Source organism: Pseudorasbora parva, chromosome 4, assembly GCF_024679245.1.
Source record: "Pseudorasbora parva isolate DD20220531a chromosome 4, ASM2467924v1, whole genome shotgun sequence".
NCBI lineage: Eukaryota > Metazoa > Chordata > Actinopteri > Cypriniformes > Gobionidae > Pseudorasbora > Pseudorasbora parva.
Genome location: NC_090175.1, coordinates 24,003,928 through 24,024,386, shown reverse-complemented (window position 1 = coordinate 24,024,386; position 20,459 = coordinate 24,003,928). Strand labels below are relative to the sequence as shown.

Here is a 20,459-nt window from a genome sequence, read left to right as displayed (position 1 = left end):
AGATTTTCAAATAGCTGTATCTCGCTCATATTTTGTCCTATCCTCACAAAACATACTTCAATGGAAAGCGTATTTATTTTGATGATTAATAAAAAAGAAAAGTTCCAGGGTCACATATATATTATCTTCCCAGCTGATGTTCTGCAGTACCTTCATTAACCCCTCTTAAGCAGTAATGACGTCAAAGAAGCACAATATTTTTCATTCTATATTGGAACTTAATGCCATTTCAGGTAAATATTTGTTTGTATTGTTTTCAAGATGCTGTCTCCATGAAGGACATAATGGACAGAAAATAGACATAAGTGCAGGAAAATCTTGTTTACTGAGCTATATTAATTTAGCGATAATAGCTGCTTTAAGATAAACTATATATGACATGCATGCATTTGTTAACTTTATTTTTTATTTCATTTATTTATTTAACGAACTCTTCCCTAAACAAACTGAAATTTTGCAACCCAACCATGAAGAGGCTGACCAGAGCTGTCCAAATAAAATTGTGATTGTACCCACATTTCAAATGAACATCATGAATCTCCCACTATGTGTGCTTGAGTTTTGGTCTGTTTCTACATTTTTGTAATCACGATTTAATCTTTGCCTAATGTGTTGTTTTCAGGAGTTTACATGGCTGTAGTGATACCCGCAACAATTGTTGAGTCTGTACTCATTTCTAAACTTCATTATTCATATTTGTTAGCCTGAAAAGTCAGACCCACATCAAGATGTTTGGTCTGGAAACTCACCATTGAGAGGGCTTAATCCGAGAGGCGGGATAAACGGTTGTCTTTCAAACTCCCTTTGCACGTGATAGGATAACGCTACAACTAACCAGAGCAACGTGAAGCGGAGCTAGTTGATGATTTAACTTTTGCCATATCCGGTCGGCAAAACTCCGAACACGTCTTCCTTTCTTAAGAATGACTTCAGTGCTGTTTTTTGTTCTTTTCTCAGTGAAAAGCTTAACTCCAAGTCTTCCAGAGTCGCGGCCAAAGCCATTTCGAAAGACCGCCGTTCTCCAGCTTCTTTGTTTACAAGTACCACGCAACTCTGCCATCATTATGTTAAGCCCCGTCACCGACTCTATACACGACGTGATTGGCCTAATCAGAGTTTGTTTTTTCCAGCTCGCAAGTCTATGGAGAGTTGCTAGACAACACTCGCTGCAAATTAGATTTGCTGCCGCTAGTGTGCATCTAGATTTCTAGGGGTAAGGTAGTATATTTGTATATCTTCAATATAATAATAAGGTGGCCCCAATCAGTATGACCCTTGGCTAGCATGTGCTACGCCAACAACCAAAATCTATTTGAAATCAGCCACACTCTCAAAGTTTTATACATCGTGGTCATTTTTTCCAGCTCCCTGAGTACTGATCATATTGTGTTGCAATTATATTGAAAACACAGATGTATGCGAAGTACTTTTCAATATGTTCTTTTAAGCCACTTACCTTTTATTAAAAAACAAAATAAAAAAATCATGTCTGTGGAACATTGTGCAACTTTAGTAGAAAGGCAGGCCCCTCATATTATAATATAAAAAAACTTTATCCTTTAGATGTTTCTTATATTTTAAGATTAATGATCTCAGGTGTGCAGGTATAATTATTTCATATCATTTCACAACAGATTTTAGTCCCGTAGTAAGTAAATTCAGTTACCCCCAAGATTCATCCCAGCTTGTAGACACTTCCGTACTCTGCAGGCTGGGCAGTTTTTCCGCCGAATCTTGTCAATGATACAGTCATTCCTCCCAGCACAAAGATAGTTGTGCTGACCTGTAAAAAGAAAGAGAAACTGTAAAAAATCTCTTTGTATGTATCCTTTTTTCCTGTCAAAAACGAGGAATTAGTTCTTTCATGGTTAACGTGGATAATTTGCTGTAAATGTAAAGTACATTTAATTAGTAAAATAACATGCTTTTCTAAGAAATATCGATAGATTTTGGTTCATTTAAATGTTGCATCAATATAATTTTAATTCAATTAAAGGTATTACGTAATACAAAAAAAAGACACATCATTCAATTACATGCATTAGTCAAAATGTGACCTTTGCAAGGACACTGTGATGCATTCGGGGTCCTGGTGCACAGTCATCTCGTTTTAAGTATACGACGAAAAGGAGACAGCTGTCTTACACTTTACGCCCCTGCACTATTATCACAGAGGACAAATGAGCCATCCCAAATAGTGTTTTTGAGTGTGTCATGGGTTGGCTGATGTCTTGGCGCGGGACACTATGACAGAGTCCGTAACAGCCTGAGAATCCCTCATGCGCTGCCTTCCTCAGCCAAGGCCACAGCTCTCGTTTCAGAGCACCATTCCGCTCCACTGACTCGCCGCACACCCACGCGCTCCACAGGCCAGAGCATCGCGCCGCAGGGCCGCATCCAAGCACTGTGGCCATGTACATCTCTCTTTCTTTCTCTTACCCATGTTCCACCCCCTCTTTCTCTCATTCATCATGGGAAGGACTTCTCTGCTAAACTGCACGGCACTGGATGTGCTACCTACATGAGGTCACTTTCCTTTAGCGCTTATGGACCGTGTGGCTGCAGACAGGCACAATGAGCTTTTTTCGGTGGAGGGGAAAATGCGCAGCGAGTCTGTCTAAAAGCTGCCAAAAAAGCCCAGGATCTGCAAACGGAGCAACAGCAGCTGTAGCCGTGCCACTATTTCTGGCTAAATCACATGACCTCTTACATAAGCCCATTTTTCTTGCTCTAAAAAACAGTAAACTGCGACACAGGAAACACAACGAAGCCCTCCTCCGCCTCACCACCCAAACAGAGACGCAAATCAGACCTGAAATCTGTTCGGCTGACTCTCGGGCCCCTTCTGACCGCTATCTGCAGCCGTCCCACAAATTCTGTTAATCATTATCCCAACAGAAGCACATACACAGACCGTATCGTGTTGTGCTGGTCTGTATCGCCGCACGTGTGCGTTTAAAGGTGTTTGCGGACAAAAGTAGCAGAGAGACAGTTTGTGTGTCTAAAGGACGAAAGGGGAACATCGACTATCGGTGTTTCAGCACACTGTAGTTTGTGGATCTATATCTGTGTGGTGTTTATGTGCATTGGCTTAGAATCTCAGCAAGTGCTTATTATGGTTTATCACAGAAATATATAACGTCATTGTTTAGTTATTGTTTTCTCAAAGTTTAGTTTAGTTTCGTTTTTTCGGATGGGAATGTTTTTGTGTGCTTTTAAGTGTTAAAAGATTTACGTTCGGTTTCGTTTGTGAGATAATGCTAAAAGTCAAATTGTGTTTAAAGGAAGAGTTAACACAAAAGTACAATTTCTGGCATCATTTACTCACCCTTATATCATTCCAAACCCAACTTTTTTGTATTTTGTACAACATAAAAGGTCATATTTGAATGATTATCCATTTGGGTGAATTTAAGACAATGCCAGAACATTTCTCCACAAGATTGGTCTTGTTTTGTTAAGATAATCACTTGTGCATCATTCAGCTTTTCACACTCCAGTCCAGTAAGTGGCTGAAATTCTCATCTGCTTCTTCTGGTGTTTCTGCGCACCAGTTTAAAAGTGCTTTTTACCACCATTTTTACTGTTCAAATTGCTTAAATACTGGGCTGTTTTTCATCAAAACCGTATAAAGCAATTGGAACATTTTCAGTGAGCCACAAATACTTTTTCTGAAATTTCTATGCTTTATTAAGGGTTACAGTGAGTCTCAAAGTACTATATTTGAACTGATAATCCCTACGTTATGGGAACAAAATGTCCCCACAAAGATGGCAATATCCGAAATCCTTGTCCTTGTGGGGACATTTTTAGGTCACCATGAGGAAAACATCTTATAAATCACACAGAAGGAGTTTTTTTGAGAAAGTAAAAATCCAGAATGTGTGTGTGTTTGTTTGTTTATATTACATTGTGGGGACCAAATGTCCCCAGAATGTAATATAAACCTGAGACCACATTGTGGGGACCACATGTAAATGGATTTATAAAATTATGTTGTTGTTTTGTTTGTTTGTTTGTTTGTTTGTTTTTTGAAAATACTGAATGTTTCCTGTAGTGGGTAGGTTTAGGGGCAGGTGCAGTGTAAGGGGATAGAATGTACAGTTTGTACAGTTTAAAATCCATTACGCCTATGGAAAGTCCCCACAATTCACAAAAACCTAACGTGTGTGTATGTGTTCCTTAAAAGCAGGTAAGACGAAAGTTTTACTGCTGATTCCCTTAGCCAGTTCTAGCCTGAAATTATGTGTATCATTTAATCTAATAAACTCATCTCATACACATTGTACTAATTACACATTAATTCCCACAAAAGTGTGTTTAATACTAATTTAATAATGTTTAATAAGTGTGTAATAATAATAAGGCTGACTTTGGAATACCATTTCTACCATATAAAAACAGCCTAAATGTGTGATAACATGGGGGTTCCTGTGCAAGCTTGTCTCCTTTTACACAACCACGTCATTTAATATAGACCAATGAACGGAAAACCTAGCCTGTCAGCTTAGAAATGAAGCAGACATTATAAAAAAGAAAATCCATGTGAGATGCACACAGTACAGTATTCACAACTTTTTTCAGCGGTTTTCCGACTTTCGTGTCGTATCCAGGCTTTAACTTGGACACATGAGCTTCTCCTTCAAAGTGTTTCTCCTTATGTCAAGCTTTCAGATTTGTTTTTATGGTAATACAGTGTCATATATCTAACCTACATTTAGACAGAGATGAATAAGCCGCCCCTTTTCACATTAGCTGTTAGCTACAACATGTAGCATAAACAACAACGACATAGAAAAACACAGGCCAATGGCATACGAATCAGCATCTGTCTAGTTCTTTCACCATGTACTTCAAATATCTTTGACACATGTGACTCACTGTATTATTTGTTTTTGTAGCATGCAGTTTCTGCAACATTAGAGTATTCAGACTGCAGTCAAAAACGTGATATGCCATTTTCAGTGACCTCTGACCTTTAACGACAGTGATGCAACAAAGTTAAGCTAACTGCAAGCTCAATGGCATTGCCAATTTCAATTTCTTAAGAAAGAGATTGATTTATTTCTGCTAAATGTGCTTTTTTATTGATGTGTACTGCAACTAATCGCTATTATTTTTACAATCAGAGTTTTTCCAACACAACAGGGGGATTATTATATGACCAGACACTTGAGAGTTAAATTACAAACTCAAACGCAGCTGTAATCATTTATGAATTATTATTTTTTTCCAGTTTCCTCTCATCATTTGTTATTTCCACACATGTACTTCCTGCACTTTGCAGTCCTCTGCTTTCCTGTTAGAAATTGTATCTGGTCCAAGGTTGAAAAGCTACTGCTGTATCTGTATAGAACGTCAAACAGTGCTTTAATTTCCAGTGGAAAAGTGTGTTATATATTTGTACAGTACATGGAAATGAATCTTTTTCTCTGATGCTTTGCTGTAGATTAGGCTTAGAGCTGCCTTGAGGGCAACATGCCGATTAATAAGCTAAGAAAGCCAGATAGTTCTTAATTAGTTGTTGTGGTTACTATGCTAAATTCTGCCATCAACTTACCAGAAAAAAAAGCCTTTCTTAACCTCAGGCATTTCAAAAATACACGGTCATGACCTATGTCCTAAAATATATTGATGTTGGAAACACAGATGCCACAATGTGATAGCCGTCATCCGATTTGCTTAAACACAAAGGGCGTCTCATTTTGCATTGATGTCAAAGAACAAAGGTATCACCCTGAAGGCGGAAGAGATGGCAGATACTGAAAGCAGCGGTGCCATAGGCAAACACAGCAGGTTATTTGAGGTGAGGAAAAAATGACACGTATGACCTGTTTAGTGGACTGTGGAGTTGTCAGTAGGTCCCGTTAACACCACACTGAATTCTGTCATATTTCAGTAAGCATGTCTATCAAACTCAAGCATGAAAAAGTGGAGTTGGTGGAGTTTCACTTTTTGTCATTAAAAGCCTATTTCAAATTCATCCTTAGGGCTATGAATTATGGAAGCCATTATGGGACTATATCTCACAATTGAGACTTTATTTCTCTGAATTGTGACTTTATATGTGACTTCAATATATGTATATACATTAATGTTAGAAAGGTTTGGGTCAGAAATGTTTATTTATTTATTTAGAAATTGATGTTTATTCAGTACAAATGCATTTAATTGATCAAATGTAAAAGTAAAGACTTTTATAATATTAAACAAAATTTATATTTAAAATAAATGTTGTTCTGCTGAAATTGATATATATCCAAGAACCTTGAAACAAAAATGTGTCACATCTTGTCCAAAAATATTAAACAGCTAACTGTTTGAAACATTGATAATAAAAAAAACACAGTATTTGAGCACAAATCAGCATGTTAGAATGATTTCTGAAGCCTAGAAGGATCATGTGACACTGAAGAAAATGTTGCTTTGCATCACAGGAATAAATTATATTTTTAAAATATATTCAAATAGTAGATTTTTTTTTATTGTAATATTTGTATTTTTTAAAACTATAATGTAGACTTTAAAAAAAAAAAAAACACTAAGATGGAAAAAAAAATTCCCTCGGAAAAAGAAATATTGCCTTTTTTTGTATTTCCATAACTTTTTCACTCACGTACTGATGCACGTTTCTTATGCAAATACACAGTACACAAATAACTGCCATATAGATCCATAAGTCATGTTAAAACCTCTGCAGCAGATAAGTGTAATTTCCATCAGTACTATGATTACCAAGTCACAGAAAAGTTTTAACAACTCTGAAATTAGGTCTCTTGTTTCATTATGGTCTAGTACGGTGTTTCTCAAACCTACCCACCCACCACTGCTGGGACCCCTTTAATGGTGTAGTAAGTTCAATATAAGCCTATAAATGATGAGTTGTGCAGGACTGACACAGAGTATCATTAAACATGATGACATGCCAAGACGCTGATGGCTTTTGAATAATAAGCATAATGCTGAGCTTTCTGAAAAGAATCACTGCACAACCCATATGGAAATCACAGCCAAGCTACAGACTGTGGTTTGCATAGACAAGTGATGAGGAAATGTGTTGATGGGAAAACTGTAGATAGACAAACTGTCTCACATACTTACCTGAGCTATTGTAATTTTGTAGAGAAAGGACATCTCAAACATTTAATGGTATTGCAGTATATATGTTTATATGTATGTCAATAATCAAAATAATAATAAACTACTCACACTAAGATGTTACATGATGTGAGCAAACCTCTTTAATCCTGTTTACATGCCATTATTTTGATTATTCGCTATAAATGTGTTTGTTTTATTGACATTTTACTGCTACTGTGATGTATTTCACTAGGACCACATTTCACAACACGAAATGTTTAAGGGAAATGCAAGACCGATTTGCTGCTTTCGCTCTTCTTTATCCGTGCTGAAATATCGGGCTTCTATAATTTTGCCAGTTTTCAAAGCAGTGCATGTGTAACTCATGTTCCCTCTGTATATTGCTAACATCGCCTCATTTTGGGTAAAAATAGTTTTTCAGCAAACTACGCATTTACTCTTACTTGAGTCATATTATTTTTCAGTACTTTTACTTGTACTCAAGTATAATTTACTTAAAGGGGTGGTAAAACACATTCTTCCGAAGGCTTGATTGTGTTTGCGGGGTGCACTGTAACATGTTCATGCTTCGTTTAAAAAAAAAAAAAAAAAACATTATTTTTAACAGAGTAGAAAATGGTTGTGTTAGTTGATCAGTAAAGTTTTCACGGGCTATGGGCGTCCATGCCGCCATTATATGTGGACAACACTGACGGAGCCTGCTGGATTTACAACACAAGACCATCCACTTCTCCTGATATAGGGTGAATTTAAGGGGATTGGGACACTTTTTGTCATTGAGATGACTTGGAAAAAGTGTCCCAATCCCCCTGAATTCAACTTATGTGACATTACGTGAGGAAACCGGGTAGAAAATGATTGTGTAAGTTGATCGTTAAAGTTATCACGGGCTGTGCTGTGTCCGGCGTCCGCTTCCTCCTGGCATGGTAATCCCATTCAAGGCCTGTAAGTTCATGTCCACTCTAACGGGAAAGGCTTACAGAGCCTTTGGATAGGCTGTGTCCGCCCTGCATGCAATGGCATTGCTCCAGGTGCACCAAGCCCAGGCACTCATGGACATACAGGACCTACAATAGACCTTACCCCAAGCTCCTCCGGGAGGCGACGGACCTGCTCTTTGGGCGACGAAATTCACTGCTTGCTCCATTGGTCAAGGGATGTCCACCATGGTAGTCCAGAGCACCATCTCTGGTTTAACCTGGCCAATATGAGTGAGACTGATAAATATCAGTTCCTGGACTCCCCCATTTCCCAGGTTGGGCTATTCGGCGACGCGGTTGAGAGCTTCAACCAACAGTTCTCGGCTGCCCAGAAGCAGATGGAGGCCGTCAGGCACACCCTGTGCCCCAACGGGCCACTGCTGCCTCTATCAACACGCCAGCTGCAGATCCCCCAGCTACTCGTCACCGAGCGTTAGAGTTTAGATTCCCTGCCCGAGCCCAACCTGACCCAAACCAACCCGCGGGCCGAGTCGGGCTGAGATTTCCCGGCACTATCCTCGGGCTGGGTCGGGCAGGGCCTTTGATCCAGTTTTTTTGTGTGTTTTTTTAATCATTACTTTATTAGTCTAATTGAGTGGGCAGAAAGCTATGCTATAATCAGAAATAATATAAATTTTTAGCAAAGAAAGAACTAATACTACAACTAAGAAACAACTGTGAAGGCTACAAAGTTGCAAAAGTCAGGATTAGTATAAAAATGTGCGTTAAACTCACAGCTCATGCAGTGATGAAACACTGCATTCTGAACAGAAACCCTCTATCATAATCAGATGAAATGTAAAAATAATATTATAATATTTAAACAAATATAAAAAAAGAGAAAAAAAACATTGTTTAATGGTTACAACAAAGTAAGCTACAGATAAATGTCTGAGCTTGATTTGAGCGAACATCATTTAACCGGTGAGCGGTTCATGAGCGTGACCTGCAGATTATTGAGCTGAGTTAAGTCAACTCAACTTTATTTATATAGTGCTTTTACAATGACGATTGTTTTAGAGCAACTTCAGTGTAAAACAGGAAAATATTGCAACAAAATTTGATTTGGCTGTACTGTCGCTCTGGAGAAAACGGCGATGTTATCAACTAATTTCAGTTTATCAATGTTAGTTTTGACTCAACTCGTTGGTTATTATTGAGTCACACTGGTCCGCTTCGCTGCGCTCGGCTCATTACAGGCTCGTTCTCGTCAGAACACCCATGTATTAAAAATGGTCAAGTTTAAATCGGGCTTGGTCTAATAATTACAGTTAATGTGTCGGGCCGGGCTGGGTTCGGACACAAAGTGCACTGGCTCGGGTAGGGTCGGGCTTGATTTTTTTAGCCCGATCTAAGCTCAACCGAGCGTGTCCCCCTACCGCCACCTCGCTCAAGACCAGCAGCATCATCCATCGGGGCCACAGTGTGGAGCCAGCTGCAGGGAGGTCGCCCAACCCCTGCCAAACCAGGTGGCAAGCGGACCCTGTGACCCTGAGATGGGCCACCCAAAGATGGAGGGGACAGCTCTTCGAGATGGTGTCTGCATCACCCCCTCCCCCGGAGGAGGGCCAGGGGAAAATCTTTTCTTCAAAGTTTATTTGTGTTCCACCACTGGCCTTCAATAAAAGCTGTTTCCAAAATTTCTAGGCTCCAAGAGAATGCGCTTGGTGGTATACGGCGCTATGCCCAGTCACCCAAAGGTTCCTCTCCAATTGCCAACGGGGGGGGGGGGCACTGGCTGTGCTCAGGACTCGAGAGGCTTCCACACACCAGTGCTTCCCCTCAGTGTTAGCAGGGTACTGCACTGCACACTCAGACCCCACTTCGGGCCACTACACTGTCCAATTCGGGTCCCTGCATGCCACGGGTACGTCTGTGGTGCCATTGGTCCCGCTTGTTCGGTTGCTGAAAGCCTGGTTAGTGCTGCCCAGCCTGTTTTGCTGGCTCATCCATACTATCAGACTTGGCTATGCGATTCAGTTCACCTGCTGGCTCCCAAGTTCAGGGGTATCCACTTCACATCGGTGCTGAAGGAGGGTGCAGCTATTTTACAGGCAGAAATCACAGTCCTAATGGCAAAAGACATGATAGAGCCAGTCGGTCCAGCCTTCATTGTACCCAAGAAAGGCACAGAAAAAATATTTTGGTGCATCCGTCCACAAGATTGGTTTGCAGCGATCAACCTAAAGGATTCATACTCGATTCTCCCTCGATCCAGACCCTTCCTATGCTTTGCATTTGAGGGGCGGGCATATCAGTACAGAGTCTTACCATTCGGGCTGTCCCAGACGCACTCTGTTTGTACGAAGGTCGCAGAGGTGGCCATTGCTCCGATTAGAGAGTGTGGAATTCGCATTCTTAACTACCTCGATGACTGACTGATTCTGGCCCAGTCGAGACAACAGTTGTGCGAACACAGGGACATGGTGTTCAGTCACCTCAGCCAGTTGGGACTTTGGGTCAAATTGGAAAAGAGCAAACTCTCTCCCTGTGCAGAAGATCTCTTTTCTCGGTATGAAGTTGGACTCTGTCAATCTGACATCCCGTTACACCACTGCAGTCAGCAGAGTTGAAAAGCTTGTCTTGGAAGACAGTGCTCCTGACTGCATTAGCTTTCATTAAGAGGGTAGGGGACCAGTAGGCATTTTCGGTCGACAAATCGTGCCTAGACTTATATGTGCCCATGGTTCCCACCAATTCCTTCCAGGACCAGGTGGTGAACCTGCAAGCGCTGCCCTCGGAGGAGGCAGACCCAGGCCCTGCTGGGCCCCCTGCTGAGCTAGGTGCCATATGTTGTGACCCCTACGGCGGTCCCATAAGTGTATTCTTCAACGGTACGGCTCCCTACGGCTAGCACGTGTCTTTCCCTTGGCAGAGTCCGCTGTGCCGTCTCTGTCTGGTATATTCTCCTGCCTAGGTTGGCTGGGGCTGGGGGTATGTTGCACTGCCCAGATGGCCAATCCTCCACATGATACCTCCCTGCGGGTAGGATGTGGCCTCCGCAGTGTCCCCCTTGAGGCACGCTTTCTTAACGTTATTCACTATTATGCTGAGTGGGTCTTGTGGAACAACAGCAGTGACTCTCCTTGTGTAAGTTCCTTGCCCCCACAGATTGGGGTCTGAGGGGCTTATGCATTGTGCTGGAAGTGGCAACAGCCATTGCATTTTCCTTAGGGATCCCAATATTTGGTGACGTCGACATAACAGCAAATGTGATTGACTGAAAGGAAACTTCTCAGTTAAGTATGTAACCCTCTTTCTCTAAAGGAGGGAAGAGCAACATTACCTCCTGTCACCATGTTTGCTGTACCATAGCTGTACAGCAGAGTCACTAGTTCGGCTCCTCAGTGAAAAACAAATGTGTGCTGCATCCGCTTCCATATTTATACCCACACTGCGGGGTGGAGCGCAAGATTAAAATCTCTCACGCCAGTGGCCATTGCCCCATTCTGTATACAAGCAAAGCTGTTAGAGCTCCCAGAAGTGATCCCAATACGTTGGTGACGTCAACTGTCAACATAATGTCTCCGTTCCCCCCTTCATGGAACAAGGGTTAAATACGCATCCGTAACATTTCCTCTGCTGCACTAGCATGTGCACTTTTGTCAATGGTTGAGTGGAGGAAATGTAGTTAAGGTGTATATATGCATACATGCTGTGATTAGGGTTACTATAATTGTAAGTATAATCACATTAACATAATTTCAGGACTGCCTTAAGCACATTATAAGTGTGAATATAAACAAATCCCATGTCAAAATTAACTATTTTCCACCAAAACGGTTCTTGTGCTAGAGCTCAGCAGGAAGATCTGCAAATATTTACACTGAGAACACATTTTAACATCCAAAATTAATACAATTTTGTAACAGTAAAAAATGTTTTTAAATATATATATAACAAATAAAATAAATAACAATCAATTTGCATATATATAATATTTCTAAATATGGGCTGAAGTAGTTCATACTGGTTTTGGTTTGAGACCTGATTGAGGGGGCCAGTGCACCGTTTAGTTTTTTGTTTTTGGAAATGCACATAATGGTTCTAAATGGGGCACCAGATCTGGCACCAGCACTGCCAAAAATGGGTGAATACATGCCTATATAAAGACGTCATACCAGGAACAGCTAAAACACTATAAACATTTGTATGTGGATTCCTTTTTATTTAACGTTTGTCCCTCTTCATGCCGGAGGTCCGAAATCTACAGCTAAACCAACACAGTGAAACTGATCTATCCGTGGTGCCAAATGTAATTACAAATTCTCATAATGAAGGGACAAATATTTTAGTGCTCAGACTGAACAGCTGTAGAGCTCCTAATAAAAGTCTGTTGAGTATTAGCTAGTACCATATGGCCACTTCACACTATTCCCACAGAAACAAGTGTTTATGCTGCTATTAGTTATTATTTGAACAGTTTGAGAACTACACAACAGAGGTTGTTATGTGTTGAGTGCAATATTTTCCTTGCACAAAATTTTGCATTTTTTCTGTTTTCTTTTATACCGGAGAGAGCACACCAGAACTTTCCACGTTTCAAAAAAGTGTGAAGGGTGAAAAAAAAGGTCTCTCATATATCTTTAGGCGTCAGTCTGGTTGCAGTCTTTTGCTCTTTTTCAAATCTACATGAAATGCCACACAGAGGCTGAATTTTGAAGTCATCATAAAACCACACTCCTAATTTGAAGGCTATTCCAAAGGGTAGCCATCTTAATAATGCTGCCTCCTTCAAAGATACATTGTTTTGGCCAAATTCTGGTGTGGTCACAGTTACGTTACCATTGTTCTGTGAATTTTAACCAAAGAAATCCAATCATTTCTATAGAAATAGTGATATGGAATATCATGTGAGAGTGAAAGACTTTCCCAAGCAGATTTCTGGAACAGGCTGACATTGATCACGCATAAATTCTCTGTGTTGACCAACAGAAAAACGTTGTTTTCTGAAAAAGTGACCTCGTACATTGCTACCACTGTAACAATCACAGTCACACAATTTCACAGAAATTTTGCTAATGTAACCACACTTTCAGAAAGCATCAAATGCATACTTTGTGGAAAATAAGGCATGAGAAAGCTCATTCAATACTAAAAATACTTTTTTTTGTAAATCAGATTGATTATTTTGGCCAATATTTGTGTTAGCTGAGTATTTGGATGCTTAGAGTAGTGTTTCCCAACCCTGTTTTTGAAGGCAAACCAACAGTAAACATTTTTGAACACTTCCTTAAAAATAAAACTATTTAACTTATCAGCTCAGTCGAAGAGACTATCACAACCTAAAATGGATAGTCAGATAGGTGAGACATCCATAATGTGTACTGTCAATGTCCTCCAGGAACAGGGCTGAAAAACCCTTGTGCTGTTAGCTTAGCAACATGCTAATGACAAATTCCCCTGAAATCAATTGCCTGTCAAGTCTCCCTTGTGCGGAGCGCTATTTATGTTAAATTACTGCCTATGTAAAGCATTCAAATTCATTCTCTTACGAGCTTCCATAACAGTTTATAACAGGATACTGAATTAGAAAGCAGCTGCCTGTTTGGGCAGCAGGCATCGAGGCTAGGTTTTAAAACAGACCTGTCTCTGTCTATTCCCTCACTGTTTCTATCGTTTTATCCATTTCCAATCTTACTGCTTACCCTCCTTCTTCCCCTAGCTCACTCTTCACAATCTCTCTCTCTCTCTCTTGATCCATCTCTCTCTCTCTCTCTCTCTCTCTCTCTCTCTCTCTCTCTCTCTCTCTCTCTCTCTCTCTCTCTCTCTCTCTCTCTCTCTCTCTCTCTCTCTCTCTCTCTCTCTCCTCTCCCTCTCCCTCTCAGATGGTAACTAGGCTGAGGTCAGGTAAGGTAATGGAGCGCACACTCTTACACAGCACTACCTCTGCTGTGGTGTTGGGAAAGCGGCTGCACTTCTGAATGCCCTTGAGATGTGACCTCATTCAGAGCTCTAAGGAACAATCAGACTGCTTGATATAAACACACGATTTTCAAGTGTTTAATAACTTTTTCTATTACTACCATTAACTAATAAATTACTAAATTAGTTCAATAGTAAATGGTACCGCACAATGTACATTCATCTTTATCGCAGAAAAAACCCTGACAGAGTGATCATGAGACATGAAGCGTAGGCATCAACCTGAAAGGATTATTTTGCAATAATGACTGTACATTTTCATGCTGATTAACAAATAATAAATAAATGGGCATGTAATGTGTCTTAAAAGAAACATGAAACTAGGTCATTATACAAAAATATTTATGACACCAATTCAGAATTCCAGAGAGCAAAAATATAAATATATTATAAGATATTATATAAAATATTTCGCTTGGCATTGAACTTTGATCTTTATCATTTTACAGGTATTATTTATGCTCTAACAGCAACATTACACACTAAATAAAGTTTGAAAGATGGAATCGCGAAGAACGGGACCTTTAAAACATCTTGAAAACACAAGATATTTTAATATAACCTGAGAGATTTCTGTCCCTCCTTTGAAAGTCTACGCAAGCAAAATGTTGACACCTAAAAAAAAGTTCTGAGAAATTATAAAACTAATCTATATGAATCACGCGGTTTAATCCAAGTTTTTTGAAGGGACATGATCACTTTATGTGATTAACAGATTATTTTGAATTCACATATAAATATTAGTCAACGCACACACACACACACACACACACACACACACACACACACACACACACACACACACACACACACACACACACACACACACACACACACACACACACACACGCACACACGCACATGGATGATCAGCCATTTTTGCTTGATGTACATGATCTATTACTTTTGCAATGTCTTTATGAAATATTTGAAGCATCGCAGTTTTGGTTTGCATAACCATTTAATGGACAGACTGAAATCTCTCATGTTTCATTAAAAATATATTATTGTGTGTTTCGAAGATGGTGGTTTTGTAGAAAACTGATGGTGAGTAATTAATGACAGAATTTTCCACTAGATACAACTTACTGCTAGCCTAGAAATCTAGACGCACCCTAGCGGCAGCAAATTTAATCTGCCCGCAAGTGTCGTCTAGGAACTCTCAATACCCTTCTGAGCTGTATTCCTCACAATCTGGACGGGCCAATCGCATCGTGTATAGAGTCGGCGGGCGGGGCCATAATGACGACGCCCGAGTTGCGTTTGCGTTCTTCTGTTGTCTAGTAAACACAGAAACTGGCGAACGGCGGTCTTTCGAATCAGCTTTGACCGGGACTCTGGAAGACTTGGAGTTAAGCTTTTCTCTGAGAAAAGAACAAAGAACGGCACTGAAGTCATTCTTAAAAAGGGAAGATGTGTTCGGAGTTTAGCCGACCGGATACGGTGAATGTTTAATCTATCAACAAGCTCTGTTTCACCTTTGTTGCTCTGGTTGGTGGTAGCGCTATCCTATCGCGTGCAGAGGGAGTTTGAAAGACAACCGTTTATCCCGCCCCTCGGATTGAGCCCTGTCTATGGTGAGTTTCCAGACCAAACATCTTGATGTGGGTCTGGCTTGTCAGGCTAACTTACTGCTTATTATATGAGAAAAATGGAATATTCACAGGGTTATTTTTTTAATTAATATCTAGTTGTTGTTGTCTGTGTAATCGGCAGAATGCCACATATGCTGTCTTAATTTACACTTCAAATTAAAACAGTCTTGACAAGGTTTTGACAAGTTTTCTTCAGTGACAATATGTAGAGTACACACAGGTGTTTCTTTGAATAGACTCAATAGATCTCTCTTGATTTGCCCCCCATCTCACACTTTTTCTGTTTGGCTGTTCTAGATGCTCTGTGGAGTTTAGATGTGTCTGTTAGCTTAATCAGCAATTTGCACCTTTCTGAAGAGGCTGTGATAATGATGTGCCTGCTTTGAAGCTAATAAACTGAAAAGTCCACACTGAAAGTTTCCTGAAAGCATTAATGATATTTCGCTACTCTTATCAGATGTGAATTATCCCATAGGACATTGTTACCCAAATATAGATGGGTAAAAATCTAGGCAGGGTCTGTTTTACAAAGTATTATGCAGCAGTATATGGTTAATTCATTTTTATTTAGAGCTATTTTTTGCATATTAGTATATGTAATTAAATGCTTTTCTTATGGATCTTATATATTTGGATCAATACACATATCTCACCATCCAGAATGACTGTGATCTCTAGAGCTCTTTGAAATATTATAAACCAACCAGGAATTTATTCCGCTTTAAACTGGCCATTTCAACATGGATTCATCCTGTTAATATGACATAAAGACATTTCTCAACATTAAGAGAGAAACAGAAGTGAAAAAACAGATGAGAGTCTTACCTTCTACTGCTCTTTTGAAGAAAACTTTGCAGCTTCCACATGTAACAACCCCATAGTGACATCCTGACGCCTCGTCTCCACATACCAGACACACTTTGGCTGTCGAAGACGTGTGTCTCAAAGACGCACTGAAATAAGAGCAAATACATTTTGTAGCTGTAAATTGTACTTGAGACATCAAGTTACAAACTACACAAATATTTAGCGCAACAATTTATGTTCTCATGCTCAGGAATACTGTATAGCTATATTGTATGTGTTGCATGAGTAACTGAAGAAATTACCATAAACAAATTAAAGCATTTGATATTTGAAAATAGCTGGAAAATCAGAAGCAAAAAATCGTATAAAAAAAAACATAAAAAAGGTCTTGTGATACATATAAGATAAACAAAATTCTTTGACATTGAATACATGTGAGGGTTGACCCTTAAAGTGTTAGTTCACCCAAAAATAAAATTGATGTCATTAATGACTCACCCTATTGTCGTTCCAGACCCATAAGACAAATCGTCTGAACACAGTTTAAGATATTTTATATTTAGTCCGAGAGCGTATCCGAGAGTATACACACTATACTGTCCATGTCCAGAAAGGGAATAAAAACATCATCAAAGTAGTCCATATGTGACATCAGTTAGTTAATTAGAATCTCTTGAAGCATCAAAAATACATTTTGGTCCAAAAACAAAAAACGATGACTTTATTCCGCATTGTCTTCTCTTCCTTGTTTGTGTTCAATCCTCAAATAAAGATTCAAATGGTTGTGAATCAGTGAATCGATCAATGGTTTGGATCACATGCCAAACTGCCAAACCGAATCATTGATTAACAACCGTTTGAATCTTTATTTGAGGATTGAACACAAACAAAGAAGAGAAGACAATGCTGAATAAAGTCATCGTTTTTTTGTTTTGTTTTTTTGGACCAAAATGTATTTTTGATGCTTCAAAAGATTCTAATTAACCCACTGATCATCAATTGTTAAAAATAGTGCAAATTTCAACTAATTTTTTGCTGCATGTTGATTGAGTATGTTTTGATCTGGAGGACAGAAGGTGCTCAATTATTATTATTATTAGAACTAGTAGTAGTAATCAATTTGCATAATCAATTATCGCATACATATAAAATATTAAATTCATAAATTAATAGACCCAGGAAAAAATAATTACCGCCATGTCATTGACCTGCCTGCTATTTCATTAAAATAAATAATCCATAAATAACATCCCAGATTTGAGCTAAGTTTGTCCTGCTCTGCAGGGCCGTTTGAGCCCAACAATTTTAGCACTGCAGAAATCACGTAATTCCCACATTGTTACTGGGCACCCAAAGGGCACAGCATATGTCACTGACTCATAACATATGCCTCACAATTTTGCTCCAGATCATAAGAATGGTCTGTTCAGGAAGTCTGACTCTACAACATCTACACAATTGCGCCCATATATAACATGCCAATTTCAAAGTAGTCAACGTATACCTAATCCATTGGAGACTCAAGATATAGAGTCTACACAGAAATAAATACTGAACAATATTATGTGGCAAAGAAAAAAAGGCGAATGTTGGAAACTCAAAAAGAGAGATTTTTATATCCGCTGCCCTCCAAAATGAAATTGAAACATTGAAAATGAAGCACATACTCCAAATAGTCTGGCTGACTTGGCAGAAATCTGATTAAATTGCCCAGTGAAACCTGACATAGCCTGAGTGGGCAGAGCCTCTTATAAGGATGCCCTGTGGACCCGGTGAAAGTCACTCCTATGGCGAGCACAAAAAAAAAAAAAAAAAAACTACACATAGCAGAGCTCATTTAAAATGAACAGTAAGACTCTAACAATGCTTTAACGACAAGATAGGCTTAGCACGTACCTCCCCGGCCCCGGCTTTGATAATGAGTGTGCTCTCGTTTTAATCAGTAGTGCACGGTAATTGTCTGGTTAGCATTCTGACAACATCCTTGAGTCTTAACAAGCCTCTGGGTCTCAGAGGCACGTTCCCTCTCAAGGCCTGGTGCGGGTAGTAACTTCACAGCATCTTTCTGACACAGTCGAGAGAGCTGATCTAATTCTCCCTCGTCCGTCTAAACACACATTCAATTTGTTAGCCGGTTAGCAGGGGTCTCTTGCGAGGGAGTCGATTGGCAGGCCCTGGTGAGCTAATGGCCCCGGCAGCACCGCAACGCTCGCTGTGCATGATGTGGAGAGGTCTGGCTGTATTAAACTATTCAGCAAGCCCCTCTGTTTCTCTTGTTCTGCAGCAAGCGTTCTCTGCCATGGAGTAAAAAAGAAAAAGACAAAGCAAAGGGCCGGCAAGGTGACTGCTTTTGCAGGAAGTAGGTCAGCGTTCATTGTTATGAAACAGATCGCCCTTATGACCGGCATACTGCGAGGCTGCGGTGTTTAGTGCACGAAAGAAAAACACCAATTAATGATGACAAGTACTTTAGCTGGTGGATATTCCAGCGGTATAAATAACGAAGCAAATGCCTGCCTCCCTTCTCTTAGAAAAAGTCAGAAGTTCGATTCCAAACTTCACTTCTGTTTTCGTGAGGCTGTGTGTTAATGAAGTAACCCGTCTCAGTGCGTGAGTGGTCAGTGGGTTTACATGTATAACAAATGCTGATAGCGATCAAAAAAACAACTCATTATGAAAACCTGACAACGCAAGAAACCTGTGTTTTTACGTCAGATGTTGAATCCTTTGATGTGTTCTCCGGTTTTGACATCAAAACATAAACATATTGGCCTTTCTTTGATAAAAGAATACAATGTCTTAAATGCCGTGCGAGATGCGGCATGTAAACATGCTCAGAAATGCTTGAAGTGATTCTCTGGAAACAGACAGGTCATAAGGAAGGTAATATGAAAAAGGTGTGGGGTGAAGTGAGGACAGTTGTAACTATCCACAGGTGTTTGCATTTCTCATCCATTTTAAGTACAATTGTGGTCGGTAGACTCACCATGGGTTGAGATCAAATCTCAGTCTTTCTATTGTAAATTTTTCTAGCTTTAGGTTTGATGAAGCACAAAGCAGTAGATATGCCTTTTCATCTTCAGAATTCATAAAAACATTATATCCCTGAGATATCCCTGCAAGCAAGTGGTTCACTCAAAATACTCTAAGATGAAGAAGCAGAGTTTTGATCATTAATATGACAATTGGGCCGTTCCTGTTACGCAATGCCTTTTGAACACTTTAAGTTGAATATAAAAACAAATGAATGAGTATGCTTTAAATTTTAAGAAATAAGGACATATTAGACGTTGTATTGCTTTTCCATAGCATTATGCCTCAAATGTCAAATATACAATGGTTTGGTTTCTTCTTTAAACAAAAAAATATGCATGCAAAAATATTATAATTTGAGAAAATGGAGGAAAAAAACACATCTTAAGCACACAGAATAATGTAAATGTTATGTTGCTTTTTGTAATTGCACTTTTGAATGATTAAATAATTGTGGCATCCTTAATTGTAATCACGATCAATTGTGCAGTTCTAGTTGAGACCACACACTAAAAACCCATTCACATCAAGGACAATAACTGTAAAGATAACGATATAGATATAGCTCTAAAAAACATTCTCAGTATTAAAAAATAGCAGTCCACACCACAGCTAACGATAATGACACAGATAAACGATGTCGTTGGAATCACTTTCAGGGGTGCGTTTCCCAAAAGCATTGTTAGCCAACTATGGTCGCAAGTTCCGTCGTTATCAACATACTTCAACGAGTCTGGGTTTCTTTGTGAGTCTCAAACAGCATTGCCTCCTCATTCATATGTAATTCATATGACTTTTCTACCCTTCCCGCAGATAAAAAATGTCAACAGTCATAGTTGATGTTTATAATCGGATACCACAACAATTTAATTCAAGATCGTTCGTTTGTTCGGCCCATTTCAAGCAAGCTTTGCTCAGCGACTTAAACTGAAGGAAGGAGCAACTATATTCCTGCAAGCAGTAAGTAGCGATTTTATTCACTGACTGTTTAAATTTCTGATTAAATTGAAAGTTTCTT

General features: G+C 39.5%; 1 protein-coding gene across 1 annotated transcript in view; it reads right to left on the bottom strand.

Moving 5' to 3' along the window:
- Nucleotides 1–20,459, bottom strand: part of nr3c2 (nuclear receptor subfamily 3, group C, member 2) — a 103,169-nt gene that overhangs the window by 23,791 nt on the left and 58,919 nt on the right. Inside the window, exons 3-4 of the mRNA XM_067441343.1 lie at nucleotides 16,427–16,554; nucleotides 1,667–1,783 (exon numbers count right to left, since the gene is read on the bottom strand). Of these exons, the coding sequence (XP_067297444.1) occupies nucleotides 1,667–1,783; nucleotides 16,427–16,554 (245 nt within the window). The remainder of the gene's footprint in view (nucleotides 1–1,666; nucleotides 1,784–16,426; nucleotides 16,555–20,459) is intronic.